General features: G+C 42.2%; 1 protein-coding gene across 1 annotated transcript; it reads left to right on the plus strand.

Annotated features, from left to right (window-relative positions):
• The first annotated feature begins 424 nt into the window (after nt 1-424).
• Nucleotides 425-19209, plus strand: ATP23 (ATP23 metallopeptidase and ATP synthase assembly factor homolog). Its single transcript, XM_004467672.4, has 6 exons — nt 425-800; nt 3950-3995; nt 4687-4768; nt 10042-10179; nt 12380-12463; nt 17610-19209. Exons 1-6 carry the CDS (start codon nt 623-625, stop codon nt 17811-17813), a joined length of 732 nt encoding a protein of 243 aa, XP_004467729.1. The 5' UTR covers nt 425-622; the 3' UTR covers nt 17814-19209.
• The last annotated feature ends 635 nt before the right edge of the window (nt 19210-19844 follow it).

Below are 19844 nucleotides of genomic sequence, written 5' to 3' on the forward strand. Positions count from 1 at the left end.
TTTGTGGGGGCCCACCACCGCACTCAGGGGTACTGCGGAGAAGTCCACAGCAGCCAAAGCGCCGGAAACGAGGGCAGCCGCCCTCCCGACCGCACCGTGCCCCGCGCCCCTGCGCAAACCAGCGCCTTGCGACCGGCGCTGAACTTCCCGCCCCGCCGGGGCTCACTGCCCGCCTCAGTGCGCCTGCTCCGCCCAGCGTGCTCCGCCCCGCTAGAAGCCTCTGGTCCTGCGCGGCGCCTCTCACACCTAAGGACCACGCCCAGCCCCTGTCTCTCGCTCCCCGGAAGACTTCGGCCCCGCCCCTCTCCCGCCCCTCCCCGCGCAGCTCTCCCCGCCCCTCGCGCCCTGCTCTTGACTTTTGCCCCGCCCCTCTCTCCGCCCCTCAGGCCCGGCTCCTCTGTCATTCGCCGCGTCCCGCCCCCCTCCCCGGCTCGCGCCGGGCCCCTCCGTCTTGCTCCCCGCCCGCGCCCCGCCCGCGGCGCGCGGGGTTGGGTTTCTGTGGCAGCAGAAGTGGCGGAGTCCGGGCCGGGGCTGCCGGGCTCTCGGGAGGAAGGCAACCTTTCTCGGTGTCACCCGGGACTGCCCGAGGCGGGAGGGCGCAGCGGAGCGGTCGGCGGGCGGCATGGCGGCGGCTCCGGAAGAGCGCGACCCCGCGGCGGGGGAGCCGCGGCAGGAACAACACGTCGCGTACCAGGTCTACCCCGAGCGGGTGGCCCAGGGGAAGCCCCAGCAAGGGTTCTTCTCCAGCCTCACCAGCCACCAGAAGTGCCAGCTTATGCTCCAGAGGACGCTGGAGACAAGTAGGAGCCTCGACCTGGATGGAGCCGGGGGAGCGGCGGGGCGGGGCGGGAGACCCGGAAGCGAACCCGGCTGGGCCCCACCTGGCCCAGGGCGCGGGATTCGGCCCCAGGGGCGGCTGGGACCGGTTCCAGCGCCTCCGCTCGGAGTCTGGGTAGAGTCGTCGTCACCGAGGCGGAGGTGGGGCCTGGGACCTCCTTTTCCCCGTCAGAGAGGGCTCCGAGGCGGTTTTCAGCGCTTCTCTTGGTCGTGGAATGAAAGCGGGATCGGGCTAGGATTTGTGTGCCCTTTCAACTACCCTCACTGATCTGACAGATCCTCTGATTTACTGATCTGACAGATCCTCTGATTTCTAGTGTGAATTATTCAGCAACTCGGGGACCTTAGGGTCAGGGTGAGGCGGAATTTTAGAAAGCCACGTTAATTAAGGCGTAACTACCTCCGGCAGTGCAAAAGCAAGTTTGCAAACCTACCCCTGGTTGGAAGACGTTCTTAACCCTGCTTGATGTTCTTTAGAGCTTTGAAAGCCCGGAAATGGACTGCGAAATCGTGTGCCTGTGCGCCTAGGGGCATTTTTCTGAGGAGAAGTATTCATAGCTTCATCATACTTTCAAAGGGGCCCATGGCCCCAAAAGAGTTAGGAATCAGTGCTGTGGGTTAAATAGAGAAATCCGCTGACCAATTTCTCCCAAGTCCCAGGCCATTGCACTAGAGATTTCTCAACAATTTTACACCAACACAGACTTCCTTAAGTTTACTTCGGATGCATTTAGAATATCGAAGAAACGTACCTGTCCCAAAGCAAGGTTACTATTTCGTAGATGACCAGTTACAGTTGAGAAAATCAGCAAGGTTTTCCAACCTTTTGGGGATTACTTGCCAATAATGTATAGGGAATCAAGAGAAGTGGGAGGAGAAAGTGGGGAATAGAGGGTGAAGGGAAAGCAAATGGTGACTTTGTTTTTTATTCTGCAAATAGAGATTGAGCATCTCCTAGGTTCGGGTGGGGGATATACAAAAATGAGTAAGGATGCTGCCAAGTTAGTAATGGGTTCAAATTCTGCTCCCACTCTTAGCTTTCTGATCTCCTCTCTCCTTATCTGCAAAGTAATGGGGGGGGGATGTATAAAATACCTGCCTTTAAGTTGTTTTGAGGAATAGCCTTTGTGAATATCAAGTGCCAGCATAGCTGGAGCTGAATAAAGGGTAGTTCTTACAGTGGTAGATCCAAACAGTGAGGGAAGAGTTAAGATGTGAGGACGGTGGGGTTGCTGACTGTGAACCTCAGTAGGAGTCGGCTGGCTTCAAACTTGGAAGGGAGGGCTACTGGGAGGACCTGTGGATGGTATTCCAGATCAACTTGTAGCTTTAAAATCCCGTCGCTGAGGCAGAGGGTCATGGGAGAAACTAGGCCTTGTGGGAGCCTTTTTTCTTCAACGCAAATTCATTAAAAATGCAGCTGCAGGTCCTTTTTGAAGTACTAAACCACTGTGCCCCTTGCCTTTTTTTTTTTTAATAATGTTTTTTTAGTAAGACTTTTGAACCCACTTCCACTTCCTAAAATTCTCTGAAGTTGCTTGAGTAGTAGTGCACTTAATATGGTGGTTGATACCCGGTATGCATTCATTTAATACTACTTATTACTAAAAATAATTTTTCTACTGTTCACACTTTAAAAGGAGGCAGGTTAGTAAAACAATAACCTGTATCTTTTTCATCCTATATTACTTTTCTTTTGCTCATCTGCTTTTTCTTCCCACATTTATATTTAAAACTTTGTTTTCTAATCTTTTTCTCTTTCTTCTTGGTTGTGCCACCAAATACGTATTTTGGTATTTTGCTGTGCATTCTTATTCTCAGACAAGATGTCTGTGTTGAAAGTTGGCAGTAGAATCACTTGAGCCCTGTATCCTCTCCTCTAGCAGTCACCGGCGTGGGCTCTTAGAAGTGGAAGACCCTGGGGAGTCTCTCAGTCTTCCGCCTGCATACAGGGAAACCTGCGCCCTCACGGACCACGTAGAATATAGACTTCTGTTGGAACAGGTTTCCTCTTTCCTTAGGGTTTTGAGGCTGCCTGTCTATTGCTTCAACAGCTCTAATTGTTGGGAAAAGTCCTTCTTACCTTGAGTTGAAATCTGCCACCTGTGACATCTCCTCTTTGGTCCTTGTTCTGTCCTCTGTAGAAACCTATTTCCACATGACTCCCCTTCAGATAGTAGAAACTGCTGTGGTCCTAGATGTCTTCTTTTTGTTTTCTAACCCCCCAAATCCTTTCTTCTTCCTTTTTCAAAAAGATTTCTCCCTTTCTTCCCTTTCTTTTCTTTCTCTCCTCTTCCCCCCTCTTCCTGTTGTCTGCTCTCCCTGTCCATTCGCTGTGTGTTCCTCTGTGTCCGCTTCATTCTTGTCAGCGGCACTGGGAATCTGTCTTTTTGTTGTGTCATCTTGCAGCGTCAGCTCTCCCGTGTGTGCGATGCCACTCCTGGGCGGGCTGTGCTTTCTTCACGCAGGGCGGCTCTCCTTACGCAGCGCACTCCTTGTGCATGGGGCTCCCCTACGCAGGGGACACCCCTGCGTGGCAGGGCACTCCTTGCGCACATCAGCACTGCGCATGGGCTGGCTCACCACATGGGTCAGGAGGCCCTGGGTTTCAACCTTGAACCTCCCATGTGGTGGGCAGACACTCTTATCAGTTAAGTCAAATCTGTTTCCCCCTTTCTTCGTTTTTACTGAACTTAGTCCCTGTGGAAGAGCTTCAGTCAGAAGGTCCCATCTGCAGTGTGGTACTCTGTGTAGTCTGATCAGGACTTAATTACAAATGACTTTTAGAAGCATATGTGATAAACCTAACTTGATATTTGTGTTAACGTTTTTAGTGTCTTGAATTTATGCTACTTTGAAGATTATCTTTTGTATCCACTCTTACCAATTCTAAGATAGTATTACTTAATTAGAGATTTGTGAGATACTTAAAAAAAAATTTTTTTAAGGAGGTACCTGGGATCGAATCCAGGACCTGTTATGTGGGAAACAGGCTTTCAACCACTGAGCTACACCTGCTCCCCAAGATACTTTTTAATATTGTTATATTTATTTGGATAATTGGTGCTATTTTTTCCAATTAACATCCTTAATTAAATCAATATCTTTTTAGATCCATATGTCAAGCTCCTACTTGATGCTATGAAGCACTCGGGTTGGTAAGTAAATCTTTTTGAAGTATTGCTCCATGTTCTGGCTGAAAAAAATGAAAACCCAATAAAACTGGAACTAAGATTTCTCACTTTAGGCTATGAAACCCTTTCCACAAGTTAGGTGCTGGCTATTGGCTGTATTCCCTCCAGGAAGACTTTCTTCTCTTTGGACATCTGCCCTAACTCCAAATTGCTGGCTCTGCCCTTTACCTTGGGTATTTAGTAAATACAGTACTCAAAATCATTCTTGTAAGTAATTACCAAACCTGGCCTTTCCACCATACCAGCCTAGGCATTGTCCTTACTGGAGCAGAAATTTTAGCTTGTTCCATAGGAGGCTTTCAGATGTTGTTTCACTTTGAGGGGATTAGAGGAAGTGACTTCTGAGGTCCATATTTAACGTTCTGGCCCAAGGGCAGGGACTCCAGCTGTTTTTGATATGGACTTAGCCAGTTGACCGAAGGCTTTATGGAATCATATCATAGCATTTGAATTAGGATCTTGCAGAGACAATCTCCTTATTTTACAGATGAGAAAACTGAATCCTGAAGGTGTTCTGTTGCTTTCCCAAGGTTTCATGTTTTGTTAGTGGCAGAAAGTATTTACGGTATGGGTCTCTCGATGCCTGCCCAGGGCTGTTCCCTCTGTGGCACACTGCTTCTGGACATTGTTTCTTTAATTAATTCTTGCCTTTTAGTGCTGTTAACAAAGAAAGACACTTTTCTTGTGAAGATTGTAATGGAAATGTCAGTGGAGGTTTTGATGCTTCAACATGTCAGGTAGGCATTTTGCCAAGTTGTTTTCTTTCTTCTAGTCCTCTTTCCTGATATTTACTCAACACCTTTCATATGCTGGGCATTTGGTTTGGTAGACTGTCTAGGATTCAGAAAATGAATTAGTCATTATACTTTCTTACAGAGAACCTATATTTACAGGGGAGATAATGCATGAACACAGACAATTACAAAGTTTGAGGCAGCTTAAGCTGTTTTAGGTGGGCATGGTGGCCACAATGGGACAGTTAATAGAATTGACTGAAAGATGCCCATAGATAGAACTAGAAGATACAACACCTCCTCAGGGGTAAAGAAGACAAAGACTTTTGCTCAAAACACAAAGTGACATGAATAAATGTGGGGTGCTGGGAAAGAACAAGGCATGTTTGGGGAATGACATGTTATCCAATTTACCCGGAGGGCGGAAACATGGTGAGTAAGAGGAAATAGGATTGGAAAGAAAGGACAGCCATATGGTGGAGGGCTTGCAACGCTAAGATAAAGGGTTTCACCTTTATGGGGTGAGAAGTGATGCACCTTTGAACATTTTTGATTAGGGGAGTGAGTTTTCTCATCTGTAAAATATGAGTAATGATTGTTTCTGTCTTATAAAATGGTTTTTGGCATTAAAGAAGACCTTTTTTGTAAAGAGTGTATCGTAGTGCTTGGCTCATAGTAATCATACAATAAATGTGATTAATTTTAAGTTGCTGGAGGTTTATGTCAGAGTCTGGAAGATCGTATGTGGAAGATGTCACGTAATGAGTTGAATATTTAACCTATATTTAATACACATAACTGTTTTCTGCTGGAGAATTTTAGATATAGTTTGGTTATTTACAGCTGTTTCACAAAAGCCATGGACAAGCAATAAGGCACAGGGGTTAGAGGTTTGATTTTGGAGTCTGATAGAGTTGGGTTCAAACCCCAGTTTCCTTGCTTATTAGTGCTAGGTCTTGGGCAAGTTTTTTGTCTTATTCTTAGTTTCCTCATTTGTGAATTGGTAATCACAATACCATTATCACCAAAATAGTTCTTGGTAAGTTCTTGGTTAACTACAGCAGACAGGGAGTGTTTGTAGCTCAAGTGGTTAAGCGCCTGCTTCCCATGTATGAGCTCCCGGATCTGATCCCCAGTACCTCCTAAAACAAACAAACAAACAAACACAGCAGACATATTCAGTCTTCATCTTATTTTTCATCAGTGCCGAATACAGTTGGGTACTTTCTTCTTTAAATTTTTAAAATTAAATTTTTATTGTGAAATACCTCATTTATGTAGAAGAGTATAAAAACCTACATGTATACTTCATTTTTTATTTTTATTTATTCCCCCCCCCACCGTTGTTTGCGCTCACTGTCTGCTCTCTTTGTCCATTCGCTGTGTATTCTTTCTGTGTCTGCTTGTCTTTTCTTCTCGTCTTTCTCTTTAGGAGGCACCAGGAACTGATCCCAGGACCTCTGGTATGGGAGAGAGGCACTCAGTTGCTTGAGCCACCGCAGCTGCTTGGTCTGCTGCATCTCTCACCGGCTCTCTTCTTCTCCCTTTGCTGTGCTAGCTCTCCATGGTGCGGGTTGCCCGCTCTCCATGGCATGGGCCAACTTGCCTTTACCAGAAGGCCCTGGGACATGAACCTGGGGCCTCACATATGGTAGGTGGGAGCCCAATCACTTGAACCACATCTGCTTCCCTATACGTACACTTTAAATAATGATAACTTTAATATGAACATCTGTGAAACTGTTATCTGGGGTTTGAGAAATAGAACATTGCTAGGACTTCAGAAGCCTATGTTTGCCTCTTACCCTTCATTATCCTGACTTTTGCGATAATTATTCCCTGCTTTTCCGAATGGTTTTACCATCTAACATATATCCCCAACAATGTATTACTTAGTTTTGCCTTTGAGCAGATCTAAATGGAATACTTTGAGTTTTTTTTTTTTTTAAGGAGTTACTGGGATTGAACCCAGGACCTCGTTCGTGGGAAGCAGGTGCTCAACCACTGAGCTACATCTGCTCCCCAACTTTGAGTTTTAGGAAATGAAATCATACCATATATAGTCTTCTGTAACTTTTTTTTTTTAAAGATTTTATTATTATTTATTTAATTCCCCCCGCTCCCCCGGTTGTCTGTTCTCTGTGTCTATTTGCTGCGTCTTGTTTCTTTGTCCGCTTCTGTTGTCGTCAGCGGCACGGGAAGTGTGGGCGGCGCCATTCCTGGGCAGGCTGTACTTTCACGCTGGGTGGCTCTCCTCACGGGGCGCACTCCTTGCGCGTGGGGCTCCCCTACGCGGGGGACACCCCTGCGTGGCAGGGCACTCCTTGCGCGCATCAGCACTGCACATGGGCCAGCTCCACATGGGTCAAGGAGGCCCGGGGCCTGAACCGTGGACCTCCCATGTGGTAGACAGACGCCCTAACCACTGGGCCAAGTCCGTTTCCCAGTCTTTTGTAACTTAATTCTTTTGTTCAACATTGTTTGTGAGATTCTTCCATGGTATGTGTAATTCTGATTTACTTATTTTCACTGTTGTATAGTATTCATTATGTCCATTATACAGTTTGTTTCCAGTTTTGTTATTATGAACAGCGCTTCTATGAATATTCTTGTCTTTCTGTCCTGGTGCACATGTGTAAGAGTTTCTCCAACTTCTATGCCCGGGAGAATTCCTGGGCCATATAGTTGGCATGTGCTTGACTTTATTTATTTTTTAAAATATTTTTTGTTAGCTTGGCTGCCTATTTTTTTTTTTTATTTCTCTCCCCTCCCCCCCACCCTGGTTTTGTCTGTTCTCTGTGTCTATTTGCTGCATCTTCTTCTTTTTCCACTTCTGTTGTTGTCAGCCGCATGGGAATCTGTATCTCTTTTTGTTGCATCATCTTGTTATGTCAACTCTCTGTGTGGGTGGCGCCATTCTTAGGCAGGCTGCACTTTCTTTCGCGCTGGGCGGCTCTCCTTACGGGGTGCACTCCTTGTGCGTGGGACTCCCCTACGCGGGGGACACCCCTGCGTGGCACGGCAGTCCTTGCGCGCTTCAGCACTGCACATGGGCCAGCTCCACACGGGTCAAGAAGGCCCAGGGTTTAAACCGCAGACCTCCCATGTGGTAGATGGATGCCCTAACCTCTGGGCCAAGTCCATTTCCCTGTGCTTGACTTTAGAAGGTAATGTAAAACGCTTATTTTCCTTGGTTTCTAGTATGCAACGCTTCTGGCTGCTCATTTGCTAGCTTTGCTTCCTCTTCCAGGACCTAAATGTTGAAGTCCCTTAATGCTTGGGGTTAAATACCCTCCTTTTCTTACTGTATTTTCTGCCAAAGGGATCTCATTTATTTTCCTAGGTCAGAGCTCTCCTTTGAACTACACATCCATATATCCAAGTGCCCACTTAACACCTACACTTGGATATCTCAAAGGCATCTCAGAGCTAACATGTCCAAGAAAAAAATACATGATTTTTTTGTACATCTCAATGAGTAGTACCATCATCCATACTATTACCCAAGTTAGAGATTTAGGAATCACTTTTGATGCCTCTAATCTCCTCCCATATCCTCTCCATTACCAAATTTTGTCCAGTTTACCTCCTAAATATCTTCCTACCATCCTCCCACCATCCTAGGTCAAGTATCCTTGTCTCTTGTTAGAATGCTTCAGTAGCCTTCAACTAGTCTCTCTTTATCCAGCCTTGGTCATTTCCTGCTTATTCTTCCAGATACAGTCAAAAGGATAAAAAGACTAGAAACAAAAATAAAACCAAAGCAGTCTCTTGTTTCAATCTACCCTTCAGTGCTTTCCATTGCTCTCAGGGTAAAGACAAGGCCTTCAGTGATTTGGACCCTGCCCACTGCACAGGCCTTATCACATGTCTACCACTCCAGCTCTCTGTGCTTCAGTTCTGTGGGCCTGCTTTCAGCTCCTTAAACATTCTACTCCTCCAACACTCCCCTTGCCTTTTACATATGTTGTTTTTTGTCTGGGAGGCCCACTTCCCCATCTCTTCTCAGATTTGACTCCCGCTCATCCATTAGATACCAGTTTAAACACTCCTTCCATAGGGAAGCCTTTCCCAACCCTCTGGGCCAGGGCAGACATCCTTACTATACATGCTGTTGACAACCTGGGTTTTTCTTCATGATAACTGTCATTACATGTATTTTAACATTTTGGTGAATATTTGATTAATTTCTTTCTCCACCAGTAGATTATAAATTCCTCAAGCATTGGGACAAGGTGAATGAATGTATATCTGACACCTATCCCCATGTCTGGCACATACTAAGAATACAATAACTGGTAGTCATTAATATTAGGATTCCTCATGTCTTTATTGTTCTTATAACCTCCTGCTCAGTGTGCCCTAGTCTTTTTGTACTCCTTTCTGAAGGTCTTTTAGAGAATTTTTTCTGACAATCTAGTAGAAGGAGGACATTGGTGCTCATTTAGGAATTTGATAAGGAGCATTTTACATATATTCTCATTTAACTCTCACAATTCTATGAGGTAGATACCATTATCTCCTTTTACTGTAGAGGAAATGGGAATAAAGATGTTAAGGGAAACGGCCTTTGGCCCAGTGGGGGAAACGGACTTTGGCCCAGTGGTTAGGGCGTCCGTCTACCATATGGGAGGTCCGCGGTTCAAACCCCGGGCCTCCTTGACCCGTGTGGAGCTGGCCATGCGCAGCGCTGATGCGCGCAAGGAGTGCCGCGCCACGCAGGGTGTCCCCCGCGTGGGGGAGCCCCACGTGCAAGGAGTGCGCCCGTGAGGAGAGCCGCCCAGCGTGAAAAGAAAGAGCAGCCTGCCCAGGAATGGCGCCGCCCACACTTCCCGTGCCGCTGACGACAACAGAAGAGGACAAAGAAACAAGACGCAGCAAATAGACACCAAGAACAGACAACCAGGGGAGGGGGGGAAATTAAATAAATAAATAAATCTTTAAAAAAAAAAAAAAAAAAGATGTTAAGAAACTTGCCCAAGGTCACTGAGTTAGTAAGGGGCAGGCTGGAATTTGAACTTATCTGTTTCCCTCCTTAATCTCAGTGCTGTTGTAGTCCAGAGAGAAGAGGAGGGAAAGGTTAGTGGTTGGGGAAGCTTAATGGAGCATGTGCAGTTAGGGTGGGCCTCCTGGATGGGTGGCTGTGGGTAGATGGAGAAGAGTGGGTGGAGGTGTTCAATCAGGTGAGCCCCCTAGTATGGGAGGGAAGATCGAATCTGTGAAAGCAAAGGAGATTTTTAGAATAACCTAATGTCTCTTATTTTGGTGCCTTCCAGATTGTTTTGTGCCAGAATAATATCAGTAATCAGGCCCATATGAACAGGGTGGTCACCCATGAGCTCATTCACGCATTTGATCATTGTCGTGCTCATGTGGACTGGTTCACCAATGTCAGACATTTGGCGTGCTCAGAGGTGAGTCATTTTTTTTTTTTTTTTTTAGGTTTCATCAAGTAGCCTTTTGTTCAAACATTTTTCAAGTATTCATTTAACCTTATTCCTTTTCTTATTGTCATAGTTTCACCTTATTCAGTTTTTAACTATTATCAGGTATGATTTTTGAGATACAACTAGAGGAATTTTAAGACATTTTAGAATTGTCTTAAATCTAACCATTATATCCTAATAGTTGTGATGACTGACTTTAATTATAATAATAAGCTATTAATTTGTCTTATGGAATAAACTAGTTTTTATTAAAAATAACAGTTAACATTTATTGAGAGCTATTTGCCACTCTTCTAGCTTTGAATTCTTATTTAATCTTCACAGCAAGCCATTGAGGTAGATATTATTACTATCCCCATTTAATATCTGTGCAAAATCAGGTAGTTGTTGAATATCTTGACTGAGATCCTATTAAGTTGTTATTAAGTGGAAGAGGCAGGATTTGAACTCAAACCAGGCAGGGTTACAACTGGGGACTCTTAACTGGTTTGCTGTGCTCCCTTCCTTAGGTATTCCTTGCCCTAGAATAAAACATTCAGTGCAGTCATCTTAAATGGGTCTCAAAAATAAAATATAAAAAGATATTTTTTGGGAGACAGATGTGGCTCAAGCAGTTGGGCTCCTGTCTACAATATAGGAGGTCCAGGGTTCAATGCCCAGGGCCTCCTTGTGAGGGCAAGCTGGCCTGTGTGGCAAGCTGGCCCACGCGGAGTGCTGGCCCACATGCGAGTGCCGCCCTGTGTGGGAGCGTTGCCCCATGCGGGAGTGCCGCCCCGCTCAGGATGCCACCCCGCGCAGGAGTGCTGGCCAATGAGGAGAGCTGGCACAGCAAGATGATGCAACAGGAGACACAGAAGAGCGACAGTAAGAAGACATAGCAGAATGGGGAGCTGAGGTGGCGCAAGAGAGTGATTGCCTCTCTCCGACTCCCGAAGGTCCCAGGATTGGTTGCCAGAGCTGCCTAATGAGAATACAAGCAGAAACAGAAGAACGCATAGTGAATAGACATAGAGAGCAGACAAGGGGGGGAATTAAAAAAAAAGATATTTATTATTAAACACTGAATTGCTCCTAGAGAGACATGTATTTCATACTTGCATTTCATTATTTGAAGAGTACAGTGTGATAAGTTAAAAAATCAGTGTAAATCTCAAGTTTATACTTTGTAACTTGGATTATTTTCTATTTCCCTTGAAATTCATAAGTAGCCTCACTACATCTAATTCATATTTGGAGAGGAGACTGAAATCAGAGTTTTTAAATAGGTCTCTCTTTTGGGTGTTAATGAGAATTAATGCCTGTTAGCTAATTAAAGTGTGTTAAGTACCTTTAGCTACTCAGAATAATGAGGCCATGTTAACATATTAAAAGTTACAAGAAGTGGGCCATTTTGTTTGCAGTGAGCTAGCAAAAATGTGACTAGCTTGTTTGTAGAATCTATGTGGGTAGTCATAAGACTTTTATCTATTAAAGTTTAAAGTTTTACCTTAAAAATATAGCAAATTAGAATATATGTCTGAACTTCAAGAAGCTGTCATGCTCATAGTATAACTGGTTTGGAATGTTCTTGATACTTCGTGTGGATGGAAAACTGCTTTGTACTGCTCACTTTTTCATAGGACAGTGAAGGCCCTGGAAGAAAGTTATAAATTTGTAAGAGTTTGAGGGAAGATCCAAGAGAGTTTCAAAGATTTAAGCTTGGGGCTGGGAAGTTCATAAGCTCAAAGTATCTTAGACATGGGTATATTCAAACAGTTTTTAAGCTCACAGTGAAACTTCATTTTTAGATCTTTGGAAGAATGTTTCCTGATTTCCTTTTGGTAATTTTTACAAGTGTTTTATGTTGTAGAGAGTGTGAGTTCTGACTTTGGTTTCAAAAAGAAATCAGTTCTGTGTATAAGGTTATTGTGTGAAGTTTAGAAAATCCTCTTTAGTAGGTAATTGAGCTTTTCCCTGCCAGGACAGTGTGTTTTTGGCATTGTCTGGCTTAGCTAGCTCATGAATATCTGTTCTTTTAATAGTTCTTTAAAAAAAAAATCTTAAATATGTCCTCCTTTCTGAAAAACACTCATTTCATGTTCTTACCCAAATTTTTTAATCTGTAGGCAGCATAAAGATAAGAGCATAAACATTTATTTTCTTTTCATTTGCCTTTTTTTTTTGATAGATTCGAGCAGCTAACCTCAGTGGAGATTGCTCACTTGTAAATGAAATCCTCAGGTTACATTTTGGATTAAAACGACACCATCAGGTAAAAACTAATCTATGAAACCACCTTCCCTCAAGAGTGTTACGAGTGGAAATAATGAATAAAGAGATATATTTAGAATATGAAATTTGAAAGAACTGCCTGTATGAAAAATATTTAAAACTTCATATCATTTAAACCAAAGAGATGGAATTTAATTTTACTTTATAATTACAGGGCAAGTTGTGCGACTGGCTGAGAGATTTTAATAGTGAAAAGAGCTATACTCTTATTCCTGGGAGAGTTTGAGTGGGGTTGATAAGGAATGAGAAGTGAGATCACAGCTGGTTTTGCTTCTATCTGAACAGTCCTGGACCTATATTTCTAAACTATAGTATTAATATTTTATTTTAGAGAGACAAAGTAATCTTTTCAGAACAGATTGCTAGTGCTTTGCAGTAATATTATGACTGTGCATTATTGTACCTTTAAAGGCTCTATGATGTGATAGAAAAAACTTTGGATTGGCACAGACTTGATTATAATGAGCTGAACGGAGGGGGATTTTTCTGAACAAAACAAAACAAAAAGAAAACCAAAAGGCAAGATTATCTTGATAGATAACCCTTAAGATCCATGATAGTTGGACGTGGGGAAAAGAAGTGTAGAACTGATGAATTGATAATGAATGTGAGCAGTTTTGCTCACAACAACTAAGAGGCTTTGTGTCCACACTTAGGAGAAAGGCTGCCAGGGATTTCTATGGGAAGAGTTTGTTGGGCCAATTTGTGAGGTACATGGGCATCAGTATAGTACGTTCAACTAGATGCAAAACAACAGCAGGAAGGCCTTGGGTTCTCCAAAGAAGGAATGACTCAACCCTGGGGAGGAGGGTGGAAAGTCACAGTGGGCTAGAGAAACTGAACTTTTTGGGAGCTGGAAGGCAAGCCTGCGGCCTAGAAAGGGTGATTACTCTGATGAGACTTGAGTGTTCTGGTACTTGGTGGAGAGAGTGGAAGTAGGTTACACACCAGCACACCCCTGGAGAGTTGTTAAAGTAGGCGATCCAGGGATCACAGTCCTTGAAAAAGAAGCCTCTCTTCTTTTCATCTTTGGGTGGTAGCAGAAGCAACAGCAGCAAATGAATAGACCTAGCAACAGGATATGAAAATATGTTTAGGTGGTAGGAGTCCATTTGAAGAAGTCTTAGAAATGGAGTCCCTGCTTTTTTATAGCATGTACCTCAGAAACGTAAACAAGTACAATACCTGGTTGTAAATTTGCACAGTCACATTTTTATTTTAACAGAAATTTATTACATCTAGAGAGAATTAAATCTAAATTGCAGTTTATATCTCTGTCACCAAATCTTGTAGCTCCAGGAGACAAATTTTTGCCATATTTTTCTCTGGAGGGAAAGCAATCACTATTGTGCCTCTGTTCTGGTTTCCTTTCCTTTCTACTCCTTTATGTCTGGGATTAATTTTTTTTTTAAGCTTTATTTTATTATTATTCTAAATACATTGACTTTATTAGTGAGCCTTTCTTGTAAGGTTTATAAAATTGAGGGAGCTTTAAAAATGACTACTATTGTTTCTATAACCGCTCTGTATGCTCTGTTTCTTTGAAAATATGGTTAAATTGCCTAACTACTACCAAAAAGGTCCATAGATGTTATTTTACTAAAGACATAGCCTTATTCTTTCTCTCTCTCTCTCTTTCTCTCTCTTTTTTCTTCCTTTCTTTCCTTTCCTTTTTTTCTTTCTTCTTTCTTTCTCCCCCCCCGCACCCCCACTACCCTGCCCTTGTTTGCATTCACTGTCTGCTCTCTGTTTGTCTTCTTTTTAGGAGGTAAAAACCTGGAATCTCCCATGTGGAAGGGAGACACCCAATCACTTGAGCTACCTCCACTCCCTGCTTATTGTGTGTCTCATTGTGTTTACTTGTTGTGTCTCTTGGTTGCATCTGTTGTGTCATCTCACTGCGCCAGCTTGCTGTCTGGCTCAGCTTCTTTAGGAGGCACCGGGAACCAAACCTGATACCTGCCATGTGGTAGGCAGGTGCCCAAATGCTTGAGCCACATCCACTTCCCTAATTTTTTTTTTTTTAAGATTTATTTTTTATTTATTTCTCTCCCCTTCCACACTGCCTCCCCCCCCCCCCCCCGTTGTCTGCTCTCTGTGTCCATTCGCTGTGTGTGTTCTTCTGTGTCTGCTTGTATTCTTGTCAGTGGCACCTGGAATTTGTGTCTCTTTTTGTTGCATCATCTTGCTGCATCAGCTCTCTGTGTGTGCGGTGCCATTCCTGGGCAGGCTGCACTTTTTTTCGCACTTGGTGGCTCCTTATGGAGTGCACTGCCTGTGCGTGGGGCTCCCCTACACGGGGGACACCCCTGCGTGGCATGGCACTCCCCGCGCGCATCAGCACTGCGCGTGGGCCAACTCATCACACGGGTAAGGAGGCCCTGGGTTTGAATTGAACCTTGGACCTCCTGTGTGGTAGGCGGATGCCCTATTTGTGGGGCCAAATCCACTTCTCTACTTACCTAATTTTTAATTCAGTGTTTGCTATAAATTAGGTGAGAAGCATCGGTTTATATTAGTTGTAGATCTGTATAAATTCCAGTATCAGTGAGCATCTCCAGCTTGGGAATGCTAACCAGGCAGGAGTAAAAAGTGGAAACACACAGAAAAAGGGTAGAAGCCTAATGTGTTGATGATTTTTAGGATACAAAGTCATCCAAATCAGTTAGTGGGCTGTGATTATTTTATTTTTCAGGAAAAGGTCAGATGCCATTCATTTCAGATTTAGTTTGGGCCTGGGGAGATATGAATCAGTTAAAAGTTCTTCAAGAATTGGAATGGCAGGGCCTTATGTTTCTTAAAGGATTTAAATTAGAGTGTTGAGAAATTCTAGCCTATAATTAGGTAAGTTATTTTCTAAGAAACAGCACTTTAATACCTATCAAAGAACATTCAGGAAAAAAATTGGAACATTCAGGAAAAAAATTGCTTGAGTTTTTTTTTTTTTTCTTTCTGAAAAATTAAGACACATTCCAAGTTTGGGTATAAGTGTGTGTAGATTTCTATTGCCTCCAGGGAACAGAGTGCCTTTCTTGAAAGAAAAGTTACCTAGAATTGGTCAACTGAAAAGTTAAGGAGAAGATGGGAAAGTAAAGTGTATCTAAATTTCATTTCATAAATTTTTATGAAAAATCCAATCAGGAGCTTGCTTGTAGATTTTTTTGTGATTCTAAAAATTGGGCATTATTATTTGGCAGACTGCTTAGAATTTCAGAGAGTGACATCTCCATATGTTGGAAAAGATGAGAAAGTGAAGGAGGGCTTACTTATACCTAAGTCATTTTATTAATGGCTTGAGTTAAACATGTTCCATAACATAAGAGTTAAGTTTTTTTTTGTTTTTCTCATTTAGAATGATAGAAATTATAAATAATAATGTGAGAGGAAATTAATTTTTAAAAAAAGATTTATTTATTTATTTATTTATCTCCCCTTCCCCCCGCTCTCCCCAGTTGCCTGCTCTCTGTGTCTATTCACTGTGTGTTCTTCTGTGACTGCTTCTCTCCTTATCAGTGGCACTGGGAATCTGTGTTTCTTTTTGTTGTGTCATCTTGTTGTATCAGCTCTCCATGTATACGGCACCATTCTTGGGCAGGCTGCACTTTCTTTCACACTGGGTGGCTCTCCTTATGGGGTGCACTCCTTGTGCGTGGGGTTCCCTTACATGGGGGACACCCCTGTAGGTTACAGCACTCCTTGTGCGCATCAGCACTGTGCATGGGCCAGCTCCACACTGGTCAGGGAGGCCCAGGGTTTGAACCGCGGACCTCCCTTGTGGTAGGCGGACGCCCTATCCATTGGGCCAAGTCTGCTTCCCTAGGAAATTAATTTTAACTGTGGTTTAGACATTATATAAAATGCTAACATTTCATAATTAAATTTTCATTTAAATTTTCATAAATCACCAAGCACTTGTTAGTGATGCAACTAGAAAAAGACCTTGAATAAAAGGAAGAAATGGTAAAGACAAATGAGTTTATTTGGCTAAGAGACTTCAAAATGAGTTGGGAGGTCAACAGAGGGGTCGTGCTTACGCATGTCTCAGCAGGATCCCAGAGACAGACAAAGTAGATACAACCCCAGGTAGTAGTGCTCCTGAGGGCTATGGAGACACCAGGTCCTATGGTCATGGCAGATGGCTCTGGAGTTCAGTGCCTTGCCAGTAGACCCTACTTTGGAATTTGTGCTCCTGAGTGTGATGGACCTCTCTACACATGCCTCTTCTGTCACCTTTACTGAAGCTGTGGTTGGCGTGGGGTTAGTATATGCCCAGGAGACTTGAATTTCTGGACTGTTATGTGCCAGTTGGACCCTGAGCCTCAGCAGAGTTGCAACACCTGTTCTCTGGTTCGTTGGACTTACCCACGTCGGCTAATAGGGTGGTGAGGATGGTTAACCACCACACCAGGGAACTGAGAGTGTCTACAACTGCAAGCAGAAGAATCCCATCCATCAGCCATGTGGGATCTAAGTCTCCTCTCAATTTAGAGGTAGAGTAGACATCACCATCCCAGGGTCCTCAGGATGGAGGAGTAGACTATGGGTTAGGGTGGACTTACTGGTATTCTGCTATAGAATTATTGTGACTCTAGCAATGGAAGAAACTGTATCATTGATGTGGAGACAGTGGCCATGGGAGTAGCTAAGGTCAGGGAGAGGGAAGAAGAGGCGTGATATGGGGGCATTTTCAGGACTTGGAGTTGTGCTGAATGATATTGGATATTGCAGGGACAGATGCAGGACATTATATATCCTACCATAACCCACTGAATGTATTGGGGGAGAGTGTAAACTACCACATAAACCATAATCCATGCTGTGCAGCAGTGCTCCAAAATGTATTCATCAAGTGCAATGAATGTGCCACAATGATGAAAGAGGTTGCTGATGTGGGAGAAGTGTGTGGGGGGTAGAGAGTGGGGGTATATGAGAACCTCTTATATTTTTTAATGTAACATTTTGTGTGATCTATTTATCTTTAAAAAAAAGATAATAAAAAATTAAAAAAGAAATCAATAAATAATGTGAGAGGAAATTATTTTTCATTGTGGTTCAGACATAAAAATGTTAATATTTCATAATTAAATTTTCATATAAAATTAAAACACACTTTTCCTTTTCTTTAGACTTGTGTGCGAGACAGAGCCATCCATTCTATCCTTGCTGTCAGGAATATCAGCAAAGAAGTAGCTGAAAAGGCTGTTGATGAAGTTTTTGAATCTTGTTTCAATGACTATGAACCTTTTGGAAGGATCCCACATAACAAAACTGATGCAAGATATGCTCATAGAGACTTTCAAAACCGTGATCGGTATTATTCAAATATATGAAGACAATGCCATTTTATATTACAGAGCCTTAATGATCATGAAGAAATTATATTTCTCAAATGGACAGACCTATAAAATGTAAATGATCAATTAAATAAAGATAATACAAAGAAGATGCTGGTTCTAGTATATGATCAGAACAGTATCTGTGGCAAAAATGAAACTGCCTAAACTCCAAGGCAAAAGTTGTATCTTTATAGTTAACCATTTGGTAAATAAAGTAAATGAATTATGTTTTTGTGTTTTTTGCAGTGTACTTATGCTTTTTAAAAAAAATCAATTTTATTAAAACATTCATAAATCATACAATCCATCTAATGTGTACAATCAGTGGCATCTGATATAATCACGGAGTTGTGCATTCATCACTTCTATCAATATTAGAGCATTTTCATTACTATGCTTTTTTATTTGCATTTTGTTAGATACTTATATTTATTTTTTTAAGGAGGTATCAGGGATTGAACCTAGGACCTCGTACATGAGAAGCAGGTGTTCTACCACTGAACTACATCTGCTCCCCAATGTTTGTTTTGTATTTTGGAAAGAAAAGGGAATTGAACTTGGGACCTCATAACTGAGAAGCAAGTGCCCAGCCACTTGAGCTACATTGCTCCCCACTTTTTTTCATTGTGTTTTTATTACATGTGATTATTTTAAAATTAGTTATAAAACCTGTGAAGTATGCCTTTGTGTAATGCTGACAGGTGACCAGTGTTTGTATTTAAATTCTAGAGGTTAAGTGTAAACAAAATGTACTAATTTCAAAAATGCAAATAAAATTATATTTAATTAAATGTAGGATAACATTGCAATTCTGTGCTAATATAACAATTCTACATTGGATTGTACTGGCATAACAGGTTTGAAAAGTGTTTGGCTATAGTAGCCTCATCTTTAGGAGGATAAAATTTTGTAATTTTTACGAAAATATTTGAGGACTCCAATTTCCCTAAGAGTCCCTCTTTTTTTTTCCCTCAGGACTTTTTTTTTTTTTTAATAGAGAAGTTATAAGTTTATAGGAAAATCATGCATAAAATAGAGTCCCAAGATCCTGTCTTAATCCTTTCTTATTCAGATTATTAGATTTTGAAACCCGTTTGTGGCTTTAATCTTGTCAAATTTCTCTTCAGTTGTTGAGCAAACTACAGTATAATCTCAAATGGAATATTTTACTAATAAAATTACTGAGATACCCAAGTGGGATGCTGATATAAATAAAATGAATAGGATAAAAGTTATATGCATACTATGATTACAAAAATGCTTGTGCATGTGTACAGAAGCTAGAAGAGAATGTATCAAAAAAATTGGCTTTGCACTCTTAAAATTTGTAATTTCTTTCAATCTATTTTTCTATTTTACAATTTTACAATAAAGGACTTTTTTTTTTAAAGATTTATTTATTTATTGCTCCCCACTCCCCTTGTTTCCATTTGCTGTTTCTGTTTGTTGTTTTGTTGTGTGCTTTTCTTTTTTTAGAGGCACCAGGAACCTGGGACCTCCCATGTAGGAGGAAGTTGCCCAATCGCTTCAGTCACTTCTGCTTCCTGCTTGTGTTTCTTATTGTATTTTGTCATTTTGTCTTTTCATTGCATCATCTCATTGTGTCATCTTGTGCCAGCTTGCTGTCTTGATGCTTGAACCACATCTGCTTCCCAGAAATAGGCTGTTACTGAAGTATTGGTCCAAATAACCGTGACATCATTTTTAAAGTGGCGTTTATGTATTATTGTTGCACAATTCACTTTCAATTATTGTGCCAATAAAATATACTTTAGTCACTGCATATAATGTACCTTCCAATACATATAAATTACAAAGTCTCATTTTAGTACAGATACCAATATTTGCAAAGAATGGAAAATAATCTGATATCAAGCTTTAGGTCAGATATGGAACAGAAGAAAAACTTCTCTGCTGGACACTCACTGAGTTTTGTATGTTGGATATGGTACTTAACCTCTCTAAACCTCAATGTTCTTATTTGCTAAAAGAGGTTAGACAGTGATCTCAAAAGTTTGTTCTAAA

This window comes from Dasypus novemcinctus, chromosome 12 (assembly GCF_030445035.2).
Source record: "Dasypus novemcinctus isolate mDasNov1 chromosome 12, mDasNov1.1.hap2, whole genome shotgun sequence".
Taxonomy (NCBI): Eukaryota; Metazoa; Chordata; class Mammalia; order Cingulata; family Dasypodidae; genus Dasypus; species Dasypus novemcinctus.

What these genes read in the sequence shown, in the direction of transcription:
- ATP23 (XM_004467672.4), top strand. Translation starts at nt 623, where the DNA reads ATGGCGGCGGCTCCGGAAGAGCGCGACCCCGCGGCGGGGGAGCCGCGG. An exon ending in CCAGAGGACGCTGGAGACAA is followed by an intron (nt 801 to 3,949) that starts GTAGGAGCCTCG and finishes ATATCTTTTTAG; the next exon opens with ATCCATATGTCAAGCTCCTA. An exon ending in GCTATGAAGCACTCGGGTTG is followed by an intron (nt 3,996 to 4,686) that starts GTAAGTAAATCT and finishes CTTGCCTTTTAG; the next exon opens with TGCTGTTAACAAAGAAAGAC.